The sequence below is a fragment of the Ictidomys tridecemlineatus genome, chromosome 4 (assembly GCF_052094955.1).
Source record: "Ictidomys tridecemlineatus isolate mIctTri1 chromosome 4, mIctTri1.hap1, whole genome shotgun sequence".
NCBI classification, from domain to species: Eukaryota; Metazoa; Chordata; class Mammalia; order Rodentia; family Sciuridae; genus Ictidomys; species Ictidomys tridecemlineatus.
The window spans coordinates 55648672-55668202 of record NC_135480.1 but is presented as its reverse complement, the minus strand read 5'-3'; the positions used below and the strand labels follow the sequence as shown (position 1 = coordinate 55668202).

At 36.7% G+C, this 19531-nt stretch overlaps 1 protein-coding gene and 1 pseudogene across 1 annotated transcript; both read right to left on the bottom strand.

Annotated features, from left to right (window-relative positions):
- Positions 1 to 7280: 7280 nt before the first annotated feature.
- LOC144376658 (olfactory receptor 6B9-like) lies at positions 7281 to 8225 on the bottom strand. Its single transcript, XM_078044915.1, has one exon. The coding sequence runs from the start codon at positions 8223 to 8225 to the stop codon at positions 7281 to 7283; it is 945 nt and encodes a 314-aa protein (XP_077901041.1).
- A 4953-nt stretch (positions 8226 to 13178) lies between these two features.
- Positions 13179 to 15484, bottom strand: LOC144377109 (inhibitor of nuclear factor kappa-B kinase subunit alpha-like; annotated as a pseudogene).
- Positions 15485 to 19531: the final 4047 nt, after the last annotated feature.

Genomic DNA, 19531 nt, shown 5'->3' with positions numbered 1-19531 from the left:
CTGGTCTCCAACTAACTTGGTAGGTCCTCTTTCTAAAGACCCAGCATTGTCTCAGGCTGAGATCCAAAGAGATGAGGAGGGGCTGGAGAGCACATGAGTGCAGCACAAGGACAGATGGATATTGTAAAGCTGGAAGGTCATCATGTTTTTTGAGCTAGCTCAAATATCTTATCAATTCATTTTATTAAAGACCTCCTTAAAGCCTCGCTTTAAAACATTGCTTACTATTTTTGCCAAACTCCTGCCCATGATGTGTTGTTCTCTTTGCACAGAGAATGTGGTAGGCCATTCAGAGTTCACTCTGATGTGCCCCCAGCTACAGATTTGCTGGCCTTAGTTCTTGGCAAGAGGCTGAAAGATAAAATACTGAAATATATATTATTGGCACCACTATCTACTTTCCATAGTTGCATGCATTAGTATGGCTCAGCACTATTCGCTGGGTAGAAGATTGCCCCTTAATCTCAACCTCCAATCTACACTTTCACCTCTGAGGAAATTGACTAATAAGGATCTCTTGGCCTAGTTCTTTAATCACTAGCCAAATGCTTTTGATGGGAAAAAGAAACTTGTGTGGTATCAGAGAATAACTAGTTTTTCCTATGACCTAGCCCCATTAGGAGTCATCACCAATACAGAAACTACTACTCATTAGATCATGTGTTAACAATGCATGACTCCCTCCTCAGCCACACAATTAACCTTATACTCACCTCTGCACAGAAGAGCACTGACTTTAGAGTCAGAACAAGGTTTCAGGTGTTATTTCCATCACCTAGTTGTTGTATCATAGTGAGCAGATTACTTAAGGAAAGGTACTTCCATCCTATAAAATGGGAACAATTACAATTGGACTGTCTTGTGAGAAGGAATATAATGATGCATTGAGATCATTTAACATAGGACTTAATTTATAGTTATTCTCTGTAAGTTTTAGCTGCTATGTTACGCTACACTTACACAGTTTACTCGATTGTACGTTTTCACTCTTGTGTACCCATACTCTTTTTGCACTTTTCCTGTTATATTCTGGGTGACAAAATGACCCAAATTTGTTACAGAGTAGGATTATAGCATCTGTAAAAATTTCCAAGTTGCAGACCTTTCATGCCTTATTCCTAATTCACTCTAATGAAATATTTTTATTATTCAAGCACCCCATTTCCTTCAACAAATGTACCTCTAATATTCGCTAGTTTAGAGCATGTAGAAAGGCAAAATCATCTCTTTCTACTTTCCTTGTTGTAGAAGCAAAAGCACTAAGTTATGGGCTGTCTATGGCATTCTAGAAAAAAAAATTTTTTCATTATGATCTAGAACTTCTTTGTTTGCAATCCTTAATGCACTGTTCTAAAGGATCAAAACACGGATATCTTCTGGAAAAAGAAACATATCCTTCATGCCCCTAACACCCAACAGATTCAGATCTTCCCAAATCTCCCAATTTTGAGTATGGATGTACTGGATCTTCATTTCCCATATTATTTCCCCAAATACCCTTTCTGATGTTCAAGAATGGTACCTGCATCCATCTCCCCAAGTTCTTCCTCATCATCTTTGGGGATATCTTCAGGGATCAGTCAATCTTTGTTGGTACCTCCATGCACTCACCAGGTCTATCTGTCCTTACTCTGAGAATGGAAAATTCTTCAGACATTTATACTGATCATGGGAAAGAAAACTTGTCTGCAGATTATCATACTCCCTAGGAAAATTATGACTCATCCTTGCCTAGACTGCATGGTAGGTATTGCAGCTACAAAGTAAGAAAACAGGAGCGGGGACAAGATAATATATTCACCACTTGTCTACCCTGCCTTTTTTTTCTCCATGTGTTTTCCCCAGAGCCAACTTGTGCTCAGCCTGTCTTTGCTCTAGGGAAACTCTATGTGTATTGCCAAGACTATGTCTAGGGGACCTGGGAAGCTGAATCTCTGGCTACCTATCAATTTCTGTTAAATAATGAATCCTATTTATTTATACCTCTGAATATGATGTGGTCCTTTTACTTATCAGTATATGCAAGCTGGTATTATATCAAATTACTAAGAAACCAGAGTAAGAAACCTAAGTGGATTTAAGATAACAGACTTATTTTTAATACTTTATATAAAATATGCTTTCTGCTCTTACTGTTCTCTCCCTGTGTACAAACTGCTGTGCTATATGATCCTGGAATAAAATATATAGGTCCTGAGCTAGCCCTAAAATAAAAAGTAAACCATACATTTAGGTGACTTGTTCCATAAGACATATATGAACAAAATGCTCCAAGAACTCCAAGGAGAGAAAGATCCTTTATAACTGAAGAACATAGAAAATATTTCTTCAAATAGATGTCATTCCAGACTCATGGAAAGAAAATATTTGAAAGCAGTATGATGATAAGTATTTTGGGGGGCAGGGATTCTTTTTAGTTATACATAACAGTAGAGTCCATTTTGATAAAATTATACATGCATAGACTATTAGGGCAAATAATTTTGATCTCTAGTTCTGGCCCCTATTCCAGTCCCAACCACCATGCAGGAACCTGAAGCTGGTCCCTACAGTCATATACAGGTACACTACTATCCCCAGACCCTATAACTTGATATATGCATGCTATAGTCCTCCATGCATATGCCTGTGGTAAGTCCTGGTCCTGCCCACAGTCCTGGTCCTTGATGCTGGAGAAAGATGTAACTCTAAATATCCCAAGAGCCCTCACAGTCACTGTGACCCCTTGCAGCTCTGCAACAAAGGACCTTGCAATTGTTGATGTTGCAGATAGCAGCTGCCTGAGCCAACCAGAAACTGCACTCCATTGAACTCAGAGCTACCACACATACTGATATGGGTGAATTCTGACACTAGACACAGACCCATAGCTTATAACATTGTACTTCCTCCAGTAGGTAAAACTATGTCCTAACCCACAGCCAGTCCACAAAGTCAGGAAGAGGTGACTACTCATCAAATGTGCAAACAAATTTGCAAAGCTTCAAGGATCATTAGAATTAGGAAAATAGTAAATTATCAAAGAAATGCAACAACTGTCTAGTAACAAACCCCCTAAAAAGAGATACATCAACTCCTTGACAAAAAAAAAATCACAATAATTGTCTAAAGATGTTCAGTAAGCTATAAGAGAATACAGATAAATGATTTAATAAAATAAGAAAAATAATAAGGAGAAAAATGAGAGGCTCAAGAAACAGATTAAAAAAACAGAAATTTTGAAGATGAATGACATAATTACTGAAATGAAAAATGAAATAAAAGATTCTAATCGTAGTCTTGAACATGAAAAAGAAAATCAGCAAACTTGAAGACAGGTCATTTAAAATTATTCAGAGGAGAAAAGAAAAGAACAAAAAAGAATGAAGAAAGCCTACAGGATTTATGGATCACAATGCAGAGGGGAAACCAATTTTAATACTACAGTTTAAGAAGAAAGAAAGGAATGAGCAGAAAGTTTATTTAAAGAAAATAATTATTAAAAAAAACTTTCCCAAATCTAGTACATGAAGCTCAAAGGTCCCTAAACAGATTCTTCCCAAAGATGCTTCAATGAGATATAACAATCTGCCATACTCTGAATGTTTATGCTCCCTCTTTCAAATTGATATGTTGAAAACTTAATCACCAGTGTAAACATATTAGGATATGGGGCCTTTGGAGGGTAATTAGATCATTAAGACTCAGACTTCCTGGATTAATGTTCTTATCAAAGATACCACAGAAGCCAGGTATGGTGACGCACACCTATAATCCCACCAGCTCCAGAGGCTGAGGCAAGAAGATTGAAAATTCAAGGCCAGCCTCAGCAACTTAATGAGGCCCTAAGTAATTTAACCATACAGTCTCAAAAGAAAAAAGGGTTGGGGATGTAGCTCAGTGCTATAACACTCCTGGGTTTAATCTCTAGTACTGTGTGTGCCTGTGCGTGCATACACACACACACAAACACACAGAGAAAAGAGGACACAGGCAGCTGTCTCATCCCTTCCACCATGTAAGGACACAGCAAGAAGCATCCTATGTTCACCCGAAAGAAGGGCCTCACCAGACACTGGATCTGCAGCACCTGGATCTTCCTCAGAACTATGAAAAATTTTTTTCTGTTATTCACATATGTTGTTTATATTATAATATCAGAGCAATCATAACAGAAAAGGTTTACACAAGTAGTTAAAAATCAAAGCTGAAGAAAGAAATTTGAAAGCAGCAAGAGAAAAGAGGCTTGTCATATGAAGGAAACCCCTATCAGGAGATTGATAGACTTCTCAACAGAGACTGGCATTGCAAGTCTGGAGACAGGGGATGGTATGTCCAAATGCTGAAAGAAAAAGGGCCAAGCAAGAATACTTTTCACAACAAAGCTGTATTTTCAGAGATGGAAGAAAGAGAGAGGAAACATTTTTTCCCTAAAAAACACAAAACAAGTCTTAACAAACTTAAGATAGAAATCATATCAATTTTTAATTTAAATTTTTTTGTTTTTATTGATGGACCTTTAATTTTTATATGCGATGCTGAGGATAGACCCCAGTGCCTCACACATGCCAGGCACTGAGCCCCAGCCCCAACCCCAAATATCTTTTTTTTCTAGAATGGTATGAAACTAGAAATTGTACTAGGAAGAAAGTAGAAAACTCACTATGAGTGGAAATTAAACAATGTGTTCTTACCCTATGGATAACTGAAGAAATTAAAAAGAAAATAAAAGATATCTTGAGACAAGTAAAAATTGGAAGCACAGCATATCAAAAATTAAAAGATGCAACAAAGAAAGTTTTGAGAGAGATTCATAGCAATAAATGCCTATATTATGAAAAAAAAGATAAAGATCACAAAGAAGCAACCTGTCTCTACATCTCAAGGAACTAGAAAGAAAACAAACTAACTAACTAAACCTAAAGTCAATAGAAGCAAAGAAATACGAAAAACAAAGCAGAAATAAAGGAAATAGAAACTAGAAAAATAATAGAAAAAATCAGTTAAATAAGCATCTGTCAGCAGATTAATGAATAAAGAAAATGTGGTTTATCTGCATCACAGAATAGTATTCACTCTTTAAAAAGGAGGAACTCCTGCCATTTGTGATGACCTGCATGAATAAGAAAACATTATACTAACTGAAATAAGGCAGAAACAAATAGAAACATAGCCTGCTCTCACTTATCAACAAAAGCTTAAAAAGTTGCACTCATAGTAACAGAAAGAAGAATAATGGTTACTAAGGGATGGGGTAGCTGGGAAGAACTAGAGATATTGGCCAAATGGTACAAATTTTCAATTTCAACACAAATAATTTCTGAGGATCTACAGTATAGCATGGTTACTACAGTTAATAGTAATGTATAGTGTACTTGACATTTGCTATTTGAGTCAATACCAAGGGTTCTCAGCATACACACACAAAAGGGTAATTATACAAGGTGATGGGTAAGTTAACTAGCTTGATTGTGGAATCATTTCATAATGTACTCATATGTGAAATCATCATTTTGTATGAATAAACTCATTTTGTCCCCAAGTTCCAAATGTGGAACAAGTATAAAGATTTAAATTATGCAACAAATACTCCACTTATAGTAACTTTGAATTAGTTATTATGTTTTTAGAGGCCTATTCTTTTGAGAAGTAATACATGAATGATTAGAGCTTTGAATACATACATATATAATATGAAAATATATATAAAGGATATATAAGCTCTAGATTATTATTTTCAACATATTTTAATGCACTAGGTCAATATCATTTAAATATTAGCAGAATTGAAAATCTGAGACTTAACGAGTTAAATAAATGTGATTATTGTCAAACATATCTCAATAAAGTTGGGTGCTGAAAAGAAAACTGTGGGCAGGTTACATTTACAAATAAACATGAAAAATTCTTAAAAACAAACAACAATGACAAAGAATTCTAAAACTGTTTTGCATTAACTACACAAATATGGAATATTACCTTGCTAGAATACAAACTATGACTAGGATGTGATCAATAGGAATGAGGTGAGAAGACTTTCAGTGTAGAGAGACTAGCACAGCAAAGCATGTGGAATAACGAGAGCAAAAGGTGAGAGGACAGAATCATGAGGCCTCTGCGGAGACTAGAGGTCGTAACCACTGCCTTGGACTCAGGAAGCAGGCACTGAAGGGATACACACTGCCAAAGGATGCACTGTGTGCTCACAACAGGGGGAGTGGCAGCCTCCCTGTCAATAGAGGTGACCATAGCCTAGGGAGGCCCCAGAGTCTCTGCTACAAATTCTGCCTCAAGTAACCATTAAACTCTAGAATTGGTTGCTAGAAGTCTTGAAAGAATGAAGACCCAAGAGCTGCACTTGTGTCTGAGGCAATAGCCAAATGTGGCTGAAATGAGCTGAAGCAAAGGCCTGAGAAAATGAGGAATCCTGGAGGAGATTTCCTCCTCCTCCTCCTCCTTCTCCTCCTCCTCCTCCTCCTCCTGCTCCTCCTCTTCCTCCTCCTTCTCCTCCTCCTCTTCCTCTTCATCCTCATGAGCTTCTCTCCTCCTCCTCTTCCTCCTCCTCCTCCTCTTTTTCCTCCTCCTCATGAGCTTCCTCCTCCTCTTCCTCCTCTTTCTCTTCTTCCTCTTATACTCTTTGTCTAAAGGTGAGTGGTGAGTTGAACAAATTCTGGGAAGGTTGGGATTGCTCGTCTTCATAAAACTGAAACTATGGAACATGACAATCAGGGAGAGCAACCTTGCCCTGAGAAATGATTCTAAGTGAAAACAAGACACTTTCCTCTTTAGGTCCCTGGGCAAACTTTTAAAAAGTGATAATAATCACAACCTAATATTTATCTGTACAGGTTTGTCATGAGTAAGATATGAAAGTAAAGACAAAGCGATAATTAAAACTATACTGTGAAGATACTGGAAAAGCAAAAAAAAAATTTATTCATTTGGTGAGCACCAATAGATATTTTTGAGAACAGGAACTGTATTTCGACACCATGCATATTTCAAACTTACATTAAATATACAATTATGTATGCAAGCATATGTATTAAAATTGAATATATTATATTATTATATTGTTTTAAAGTACCTAAGTATCTATGGTGTAAAATGGTCAAAGCATGACTCATAGTTTATGGTTCAAATAATACATATCAAGCGTCTTCCTTTAAAAATTTTTACATGCTATAAATTTTTTAGGAATCCAGATTGTAGAAGAGTGCTAGTAATAAAAAGGACTATGACAAAAATCATGGAAAGAACATCCTGCATGGGACACTGTCTCCTCCTCAAGGCAGCAGAGATCAGCTGAGCAGGAGGCATTTGCCTCCCCCCAAGGTCTTCTTGATGGCATTCTTGACTTCCTGGTTCCTTAGACAGTAGATGAAAGGATTTAGCATGGGTGTGAGGACTGCATACACAGCTGAGATTAGTTTGTTGGAATTAAATGATGCAATAGCTCTTGGCCTGGCATACATGAAAATCATGGCTGTGTAATAAATTATGACTACAGTGAGGTGGGATGCACAGGTGGAGAAGGCCTTTATCCTTCCCTGGGTAGAGGATATACGCAAAATCGCGGACACTATGTAGACATAAGAAAGAACAGTGATGGTGAGAGGGAAGATTAAAATAACAATTGCCAATGCAAAATCCACTAATTCGGCTGTGGACATGTCTTTGCATGCCAGTTTGAGGATTGGTGAGATATCACAGAAAAAATGATTCATGACATTGGAGCCACAGAAGGTGACATGTGAAATGAAATAGACTTTGATCATGGTGATCATGAAGCCAGTCATGTAGGAGAAAGCAACCAGCTGCACACAATAACCTGAGGTCATGATGACTGGATATCGAAGAGGGTGGCAGATGGCCACATAGCGGTCATAGGCCATGGCTGCTAAAAGCACACACTCTGTGCAGGCTAGAGAGATAAAGAAATAGAGCTGGGTCATGCAACCTGTGAAGGAGATGTGCCGTCTCTGCAGGAGGAATCCATCCAGCATCTTGGGGACTGTGACAGAGACATACCAGACCTCCAGGAAAGATAAGCTACTCAGGAAATAGTACATGGGCTTATGGAGGGAGACTGTGTCCCAAACAGTGAACATGATAACAAGATTCTCTGCTACCACCAACAAGTAGACCATGAGGAAGAGGAAGAAGAGCAGGAGCTGCATCCATGGGGCAGTGGGGAAGCCCACCAGGATGAACTCACTGACCAGAGTGATGTTCATCTGCTGCATGACTGACAGCACTTGGAGGTACTGAAGTCTTCTATGGTAACACCACAAAAATGAAGACCAAATACCAAAATAAGTTAGCAAATATGTTTTCCTGTTAATCAGACTCATAAAATAATTTCTGTTAATAGGGACTCTTCTTCAGATTTGAAGCACAAATTTCCATTAACTTTTTTCTTTTTTTCTTATGAAACTCTTCCTGAATCAAAAATTGCCTTCCACACCAACTCTCACTTACTTGAAGATAATGATTTGAAAATCATGATCTATCTCATTCATAGCTCCTTTTCAATGATCATGGACACCGTGTCTCTGTCTTTCTGTGTCTCTCATTGGTTCAAGGACTTCGATCAATTAGTAACTGTGCACAAGATGTACTCCTTTCTAAAAGAAGCCAGAAGATATCATAGGATCAGATAAAGTTTTAAAAGTTTAGTATTTGAGTGATCTGTTAGCTGACATATTTTGAGCCTGCCTAATTTCTTCAGTGTACAGTGTATAGAAATTTTAAAATAATAATACCTGTTCAAAAATTCCTTAAATCCAGCATTGACTTCGCATCAGTGAATGAAATATGACAAATTTTAATTATCACACATAAAAAGTACCTCATCGTTCGATCCCTACCTACTTCTCCAGTCTCATCTCTCATGACCCTATAAATAATACTCCATGCTCCACACATACTCACCCTTCTTTTGCTCCCCAGGTTTATATGATCTCTTTTGTTCCTGTGGCTTTGCATATATTATTCCCTCCACCTACTACATCCTTTTCTAATCTTTACCTGGTTATTAAAAGTTCACGATTACATTTAGAAATCATCTACAAAAACTGGATCAAGTGCCCCATCATCATTTGCTTCTCAATGCATGCTCCCCTCCTGCATTGAAATTTTTATCTACTACACTGCAATCTTCCAAAACTCAAGATGCTGCCCTTCATGACTGTCACCAAAATGCCTAGGACAATGACTGGAAAACACACAGATAATGACAGAATGTGGATTAACAAGTGAATCAATGAATCCATTGTAACTTTGGAATCCATAGGAAATGGGTCAGGGACAGAGGAGAGAGATCTTCAGATTTCCCCTGGCAGAAGGCACATGTCCATCAGGCTGTACATCATTGACACATTCAGAGTCTGCACTTCCAGTACCCTTTCATGACAAACAAATATAGAAGGTTTGAGAACACTGTATCTGAGCCCTGCTCCCCATTCACTTATTAGGTCAGTATTTCTAAATATTAGCCATTATCTCTGACTCTGGTCCACAGTGATGAGAAGCAGGAGGTTACATGAGTGCAGCACAAGAACAGATGGACCTTGTGAAGAAGGATGGCAGAACATTTCTGTGGATTATCTCAACTATTTTAGTCTTTGGTCAGGTAAACAGATTTCACAAGATCATCTCTTAAAATATTATGAATGAATATGTATCTCCATTAAATATCACCCTCATACGTAAAGACTGAATTGAGGTCCTGCTGTCAGATCATTGCCCATATCTTCTGCCCAATCCATGCATTGTTCACTTTCCACCAAGGAGGATGGCAGCCAAACAATAGTCATCTCTTATCCATTGAAATAGAGATCTGACCATGGCTCTTGCCAAGAGACTGAAGGAAGAGATGCATCACTATCCCTTTCCATTGAAGAACTCATAGCCAGAGCTCAGCCTTGCCTGATAGTTGGAAGGAGATTGTCCCTTGCCCTCCATCTGAGCATCCACCACTGAGGTAGTTCAGTAATATTTAGTTGGTCATTTTTAAATTGTCTTTGACCACATGGTTTCTGGGGAAAAGAACTGGCTTAGAGAACAGAGTAGGGAGTTTTCCCATATTCTAAACCCATAGGAAGCAGCACCACTGTAGAGACACCCCTTCTTTTCAGGACATGTTCTTCATTCTACATTTTAACCATCAGTCTCATGCTGTCCCACACATTCACCTTTCACAAAATTTAGAAGGACTGACTTCAGGTTAGAGCAAAGCTATTGATAATATCATCCTGAATAGAAGACTTAGCAAATATGTACTTGAATGTCCTCTTCTGTATAGTGGGAACACTGATAATAATGCCTATCTTGAGAGTTTGTTGTGAGAATTAATGCCTAGAAATAACATGGGACCTGGTCCATGTTTGTTCTCTGTATTAGCTATATTTTCACTATACATTACTACACTTATACATGTTCATTCAATCAAAGGCACTATATTTCAATCACATGTGCTCATATAAACACATGGCCATTCACTTGCTTTTACTTATACTTACTTTTTCTGTTATAATCCAGAGATTAAGGTAATTCCAATTTCCTGCAGAACATGATTATAGCATCTTTGACGAGCTCTAAGTTGCAGACCACTAATGCCTTCTTTCTTACCTTCTTTTTTATATCCTGATTTTATATACTTAAGCAAATGCCTGTAGCTTCATATTCTTCTCTATTTTCTTTGCCATAAATGTACCTTTTAGCAGGCTCTATTTGGAAGAATGTAGGGCTGCAAAATTCTCTTTATTTTTCTTATTCTCTTATTTTCAGAACCCAAATCAGAGCCTTGAGATCTCTAAGGTATCTGAGGAAAGGAATCATTTAATTATGTTACAAAACTACTTTTCCCAGTCTTATGTATTTGCTCTTAAGAGACAACACTAATAGCTTTCTTCTAGAATAAGAAATATACTTTTTGTCCCCCTGTCAAATACATAATAATCCTTCACCTGCCTGAATTTCCCCAAACTTGGGTAAATTTGCACTGTGCACTGAATTTTCATTTTCCTATTAATTTAACCCCATATCCTTCTGCCCAGGAATGATGCCTGCTAACATTTCCCAAATTTGTCTTCATTTTCTGTGGAGCTTTCTTTAGAGATCACCCAATCTCCCCTAGTACTTTAACCATTCATTATAATCCATCTGTCCTATTTTGTTGAGTGGAAAATTCTTCAAATATTTGTACTTAACATGGAAAAACTGACCAGTTCTGCAGATTTTTATCTTCTCTGAAGTGTATGGTCTTTACTTAGAAAGCATAGTGGGCACAGCAGGCACTAAAGCAGGAAGACAAAAGCAGAGACAGGAGACTATATTAGTACTTGCCTACTTTTGCCCATGCCTTCTCCCCAGGAGACTCACTTACACTTGGTCTTTCCTGGCTCTAGGGAAACTGTACACTGCCAAGTCTATGTCCAGGGGACTTGGACAGAAGAACTGAATCTTCATCTATCTATAAATTCCTGTTTATGTCTGTACCATGATTATCTCTACCTGTGGGCAGAGTGTGATCCTTTTATCTTCTACAAGATGATTTAATACCAAATTATTTAAAAATCAATATAATAACCTACTTGGGTTTATAAGATAACAGATGCATTCATGTGTCTATCTTTAAGATAACACCAATAATTTGTTTTCTATTATTTTTATATCTTTAATTGACATATAATAATTATATTTATTCCAGGGTATCATGGATGTTTTTAAATATGTATGTATTATATAATGTACAAATTTTAGAAAAAAATATATATATATCCTCAAATATTTATCATTTCTTTGTATTCCTTTCTTCTATCTTTACTCAAATGTATATACTATGATCTTACATGTGGAAACTAGAAAAAGTTAATCTCATAGAATCTAAGAGTAGAACAGTGATTATTAGAGGCTGGGGAAGGAAATAGGGAAGGAGGATTGGAGAAAGGTTAGTCAAGGAGTACTAAGTTACAGTTAGAGAGATCAAGTAAATTCTGGTGTTATTCATTCTTTCTTCAGAATTTAAAAATCATTTAATAAATAAAGTGAAAAACTAGAATATAAAAGAATTACACATTTTTTAAATAAATAATGCCTTCTAAATTATTTAACAGAAGATAGAGATCCACTACATTTATCTAAAACCATTGGGGCTTGATATTTAAGAATTATGAACTTTTCAGATTTTAGAAAGGAATTCAGTGCATATAACATACTACATTAACCCTCAGAGTCTATGGCACAATTGCCCCCGCATCAAAATTGTTAATATTTCTGCAGCAAAATACATGAATATTCATACTAAATGGGATAAAAATATTAAATATCAGTTCAGATTAGATTGCAAATAAATTTTTTTACCAAGCTTCTGAAAACCTTGTTTTCAGTGCTTAAAGGATTCTGAAGTTAAAATTAGAGATAAGGGAATATAAACTTACATGACAAGACTTGATTCTTTAAATAACTCATTTTTACAAATGAAAAAACACATAAGTTTTCAAATACATAATAAATTAACAGGCATCTTTTGATATTATTAAATATACATTTTAAATACATACACACATAACATACAACATCTTTTATGATTCAACTTGTATGAAAGGCACAGATGTACAATCTTTTCTGTAAGAAGGGGACACTGTTAAATGTGTAGAAAAAATAAAAATTGGATTGAGACGACTCTTTATGCCAGGAAAAGCACTTAATGAGTACAACACAAGGAGGTAGGGCTTTTTCTTCATGAAGTACAATTTTACTTGTGAGCAGTTTCTTCCACAGAAACATTGGTAGTCACTTTTACTTAAAATGTACATTAAATGAGGTTTACTTTTCTATGTACAATACTATGGCCTTATACCTAAAAATTAACTTTGGAGGGCATTATTGTAGTTAAATAAGTAATGTTTTACCAGGTTTGAAGGAGCTTCAATGATGTTTCAAAGTAGCTACTGTATTAAAACAAATATTTAAATATGTTCAGTGACTTTTTTTAAAAAAATGAAATCCTGTTTGGAAGTCAACTTTATTTAAAAATCAGGATAGTGTGCTTGTAACATCTTGGTAGTTTCTGATCACAGTCATTATTCCTCTAGATTGGCATCTGAAGAGCGGTTTCATGGAGAAAAAAAAACAAATTCCAACATGTACAGCAACAACTTCCATAAGTTTGAGGTCAGTGAACAAGAGACAAGTCATCCTGTTAGCTAATTATAATCAAGATTCATCAAACTATTGCCCTGTTCCTATTTATTTCACAAATAATAGTGCTTAAAGGAACAAGACAGTTCAAATTTCTTTCTATCACTTGTATCATGTCTTCCACACATGTCAGAGGTTGTGCACGTTTTTTCTAAAGTCGGCAGCCATGCTGATGCTTGAGGGTTTACTGTACCTTCTAGACTGGATCCAATAAGGAACCAGGCAGAACTCTGTGTGCAGGTAATTTTAAGAAGATGCCATATTTCTTTCTGCCTTTTTCTCTGCATAAACATGATAGTATTGTCAGCTTCTTTGATGTTACTGAAGGCCACTTCCATTTTGGGGAGTAGATTAATAATCTTCTGCTTACACCCAACAACTTGCTCAGATGACCAAATAGCTCCTTGAGAACATGGCCCAGACTCTGCACAGTATGCATAATGATCGTCACCATCTCTGTGCTATTGCTGAAAGGAGTGATCTGCAGGTCTGTGCTGTAACTGCTTATATAGATCAATTGCAAGTTGTTCCGGAGATTCCATCAAAATCTCCCAGATGTATTCCACATAGACTTTTCTATAGCTCCATGATTTCAGTGTAAAAAGACATAATCTGACCCTTAAGGTATCCAATGACACCAGTCTCGCACAGTGAATGGTCTTTTCTTCCATTTCTTTCCATGCTTTTAGCATTTTTTTCTGAAGATATCCCATAAGTCATCTGTTCACAATCTCTCTCTAAGTCTAGCTGAATGCTTTTGTGAAAAAAACTCCAATTTAGCTTTCAGTTGTTGTGATGCTGAGATCAATGTGTTCTTCATTTTTGTCAAGTTAGCATTATATCTAAGAAGACTTAACATTGCTGCCCTCTGTCCCTGAAAGAGCCTGCTGTAGTCTTCTTTTATCCCAGACACATAGTGCCCTGCTTCAGTCCATACTTTATGGAGCTATATAATTGGAAGCTGTATTTTTCTGTTTTATACAATATAGTTTACACAATCTGATAAACTTCTGAAATTGAATGGTCCTTCATATACAGTCTTACTTTTATCCAACAAATAAACCATACAGCTATCACAGCCTCTAACTTCATCTAGAACATTAAATGAGGTTTACTTTTCTATTTACAATACTATGGCCTTATACCTAAAAATTCCAAAGAACATTCCTGTCTCTGAAAAGAGTTCTTGAAAACCAGTATTTATTCCAGTTTCATGCTCAGTGTGAGAGTGTTTTAAGGTCTGTAGACAAGTCAAAATAACACCTGGTATTTTGCCAGAAAAATGTAGAGTTCGTAAACAAGTCTGGATGGTGCCTGGCAAAATGCCAGAGGGAGTGGTTTGAGAAGTAACAAAAGCAAGCCATTAAGTGTGGAGATTCCTTATTGGTTGACTGATGTATCTAGTTTATGCTAATTAAGATAAGCTGTGCAAAATGTATAAATAGCTCTGTTGTCCTACAATAATGGCTCCCATTCCTGCTGTATCAACGCACAGAAGTTATTGTCACCCCCCCCCCATTATTCCGCTGCAGCCGGACTGCGGCAAGAGTGTAGTGAATGAAGACTTGCATCAGGTGGTAACAGAAAAGAAATGAACTTTGCAGAAATCATATTTAGAATGTTTACTATTTTCAAATTCAGAATGTGATCCATTAATATAGAACATTTTGCTTGCTCCAAAGCAAGATCAATAGGTCCCCCTCTTTGCTGTGGGTCCCAATTCAACATCAACTGTAGCCAGATTTCCATGGACTCCACTATTAAACTACAAAGGCTATTTGGTTGAGGTAAATGACTACTAAACCCAACTTCTCCTGTCATCTCTTCACATGCAAATATACACTTTGAATCCTTCTTATTAATCTTCTCATGCCAGGTAAATTGCTGAAGATGAAGCAAAAAAAAAAGTCTATATCCAGCCATACTTTCAAACACCAGGGGTCCCAAAGTTCCAATAATTCAACCTGACTGTTAGGCTTATTCTCAAAGAAGTCTAGGGTCAGATACTGTGGTGATCTCACAAAAGGTGTACAGAGACTTCCTTGATCAACATCTTTGACATATCCAAAATCAATTATTTTATGCATTACCTTTGCAGAAACATCTTGAAAAACTATGTTTTCAGGTTTTAGATCTTGATGTATAATTTTGTTTTCATGTAAATATGGAATCCCAGACCCCTGTATCACTCAATAAAGAAAATATTTAGCTTTCTTTAATTCCACAACAATTTTTCTGGTTTGTTGAGTAGCTTCCAAAAATTTCCTCCAGGACAGTATTTCATTGCTACCAGAGGCACATCATTTATTAAAAATTCAATTCCTCAGGAACATCACAGGCCTTTACAACATCAGCATACTTCAACTACATGATCTGGATTTCATGGTTCTACCATTCTCTGTTTTCGGTATTTAGCTCTAGCTGACAAGACTTAATTGCTATTTTGATTAATTGCTATCAAATGCCCAATGCTGGTACAGGCAAACATTTCTGAAGGGTGCCACAACACTCCTGCATCTCCCAGGGCCTGCACTTACTCGGCTGCTCCCTATTTGTTCATTCTTTATTTAAAAAACCTTCTTGGTCTTATTGAACTCTTATATATATACACATCATATATATCACCTATATATGATGCTATGCTAAACAGTCTTAAGAATAAAAATATGTTCGTGATGGTATCTTCCCTTTGCAAACTTATGGTATTATTGTTAAAATAAGAAGAATGTACTATGATAAGCATAGAATGTTACATGTGCCACAACATTTACAAAATGTTCTAGAAACTACAAGGAGGAAGATATGCTTTTTAATTTAGGTACCTAGAAAAGATTTCATCAGGGCTGGAATTGTGGCTCAGCGGTAGAGCGCTCGCCTAGCACATGCGGGACACAGGTTCGATCCTCAGCACCACATAAAAATAAAGGCATTGTGTTGTGTCCATCTACACCTAAAAAATAAATATTAAAAAAATGAAGCCCGTTAAAAAAGAAATAACAAGAACAAAAATGTAAAAAAAAAAAAAAAAAAAAGATTTCATCAAAAAGTGTCATCCAAGACTCATGAAAACAAGGTAGTTTGGAAGTAGTTTGAGAAATAATTTTGTTTCTGCAGTCAGAACTGGTTCCTAATATAAGTTCAACCATTTTTTTAAACCTTTGCTTTAGAACTTTTTTTTCATTCCTTAGTTTATTCATCTTAAAATGGAATAAAAAAAAATAGTTCCCCTGTCAGTATTCTATCATTAATGAAAGGATCAAAAGTAAAATATATTAACAGTTCTAACACTGCTTTATGCAAATGTGGAATATTACCTGTGCTAAAGTAAGAGTGATGGCCCAGATGTGATCAATAGGAATGAAGTGAAAGGGCTTTCAATATAGAGACTAGCACAGGAAAGAATGTGGAATTGAAGCCAGAAGTAGACAGGCAGTCAGTGTAGATCAAGTCAGGTCAGATCTAGGTGGCCAATTTTGAGTGAGTCTTGGAAGTTGGAGACTGTTCCCTGAGGGATCTTATCAAGAACCTGCCCCTGCTCCAACCTGCTGCCAAGGTACCCTGTCCCAGGACTTTCCCCTCCCTACAGGGAGATATAAGGTTGTCAATGTGTCCTTGTTTACTCCATCCTGACCTTCCCCCTTCAGCCCACCTATTTCCCACCTTTTGACCACCCCACTGAAGGCAGGAAGAAGAAAGATAAGGGGGGAAAGGCAGGAGAACAAAGGCAGCCTAGGACATATAAAAAGGGCAGAACACTTCGCTTCTTGGGATACCATGATATCAGCTATGGTCCTCTTCTTCCTCGCAGGAGAAGTCTGTGTTACTCCTTTTTAAATAAACCCTGCTTCATATGCTTGCCTCAGCGTGCTTCTTTAATGTTCAACCAGTGTCAACTGATAAGCCTTTATACAAAGAGGAAAAGGAGGAGGAAGGAGGGGCTAGATCTGCTCTCCCCCACCAAGTTCCAACCAGTCATTAGTAGACCTTCATATCCTCAAGAGCTGCACAAAGCTCTTCAGGCTTTTGCTTCAGCTCCATTCAGCCACCTTTGACTGTAGACCAAGACACAAATGCATTAGATGAGCCTTTGTTCTTTTAAAACTTCTAGCCATCAATTCTAGAGTTTATGGTTACCTGAGGCACAATTTGTAGCAGAGATCCTGAGAACTCCCTAGACTACAGTCAACTCTACACACAAGGGGGCTGCTGCTTCCCCTGTTCTGAGCACATGGTGCACCCTTTGAGAGAGTGTCCCTTCAGTGACTGCATGCTTCCTGGAGTCCAAGGCAGTGATTATGACCTCTAGTCACTGCAGAGGCCTCATTATTCTTTGTCTCATTATTTTAGTCAGTTTTTTCATTTTTGTCCAAAAAAAAAAAACTTGACAAAAACAATAAAGAGAAGGAAAAGTTTATTTTAGCTCATTGTTAAAGAGACTCAGTCCATGGTGGGCTGAATCCAGAGCTCTGAGCCCAAGGTGAAGCAGAACACCATGGTGGAAGGGCATGGTGAAGGAAATCATCTCAGAACATGATGGCCAGGAAATAGAGAGAGCTCCACTCACAAGGGACAATATATATATATCAAAGTCATGACCCCTGACCTATCTCCTCCAACCACAACCTACCTGCTTATAGTTACCCCCCAGTTAATCCTTATCAGTGGATTGATTCACTATTAGGTTACAGTTCTCATAATATGGAAAGTGAAAATCAGGGAAGGCAATCTTGCTCTGAGGAATAAAGACAGCTGCCTTTTAGGCTCTCATCATCAATACCTCCTGTAATTGTTCTATCCTTGCCGGCACCTAAGAGTGCTTTCTAAGAGAGCTGATATACTTGGCTAGAGTGAGAAATGTATAAAGCAGTTAACCAGATGTAGGTTTTTCTTTAACTCTCTCTTATAAATTAGCTGAGTTAAAAACAAAATATTGATGAATAAATGTCATGAGAATTAAGAAATATTTTCACAAAAGAAGATTGTTAGCTGTATATACCATTGTAACCATGAAGGAAAACACAGCATAATTTCATTTTGTGGAAACCACTGCAAATAATCAAACTTGTATTAAATTATTAGGTCTAAAAAGACTAGTCATAATTTAATATATATTTTATTTTGGAATAGATTTACAGAAAAATACGAAGATTGTAAAAAGAGGTCTCATATATTCCTCAGTCTTTTTCCCTTAATATAATCCTCTTTCATTCCATGTATAATTGTCAAACCTAAGAAATGAAAATTGACATATTACCACTATTTAAATTTTACCGTTTTATTCATTTTTAAAATTTTTCCATTAAAATTTTTTTTATGTTTCAGGATCTAATGCAATATACTATACTGCACATAGGAATCTTGTTAATTTAGTCTCCTCTGCTCTAATATTTGACAGTCGTTGCTCATATTTCATAACTGCAATAGTTTTTTTAATAGCAGAAATAGGGTTTTCAGAACTGCAGGATGATTGTTATATTTAAAATATTATTCATCCAGAAAGGTCTTGGGGATATTTGCTAACAATGTTAAATGTTGGCAAATGTTAAGATACTAGATTGTTTATATAAAATAAATACTGTAATAGCAATAAAAAAAAATCTATGTGTATAAGGTTTGTAGTAAAGAAGAGTTTAAAATAAAGACCAAAAGGAGAATCAGAACATGCTGTGAAGAAATTTGAAAGGCAGAGTTTTATTCAACATTGGTGGGAACCACCTGACTTTTCTTGAAGGAGGTTACTAGGGATTGAACCTGGGCCCTTGTGCATGCCAGGCAAGTGCACTACCACTGAGGCACTTCCCACCAATATTTTGGGCACAAAAATCCTCTGTATTGATTATCACTTTCCTGTAGATGTTAGCTGCCTTTGAAAATGCTGAATAGCACTCCTTTCTGAACAACCCAGTAATTCTGCCTCCTGTACTGATGGAAGAGAATAGTGACCTCCCCAAAAGTTACATCATCTATGCAACAATTTGAAAGATTGGCAGATTATAAAGATAGTCTGAAACAAATAGGACCACATGGAACAGGAATAAAACAAAGTCCCACATCTACATTAAATGGAGAAATAAGTTAAATCAATGGAGAATGAAGAAAACTTTACCAGATATTAATGATTCATTTTGAAAAACCTCAGGAAGTTTAATGACCTTAAAATCAGTGCAAGCCATGAGGGTCATACAACTATTGAAATTCAGTCCAGGTCAATAGAGGGCTCAATCTTGTCATAGTTCACATAGAAACAAACTTCCCCTTATTCATTTTTTTAATCAAAAGATGAATATATTCAGGACACTATGCTAAATATTATTTCCAAATTTGAAGTATTTAAACTCAAACTTGA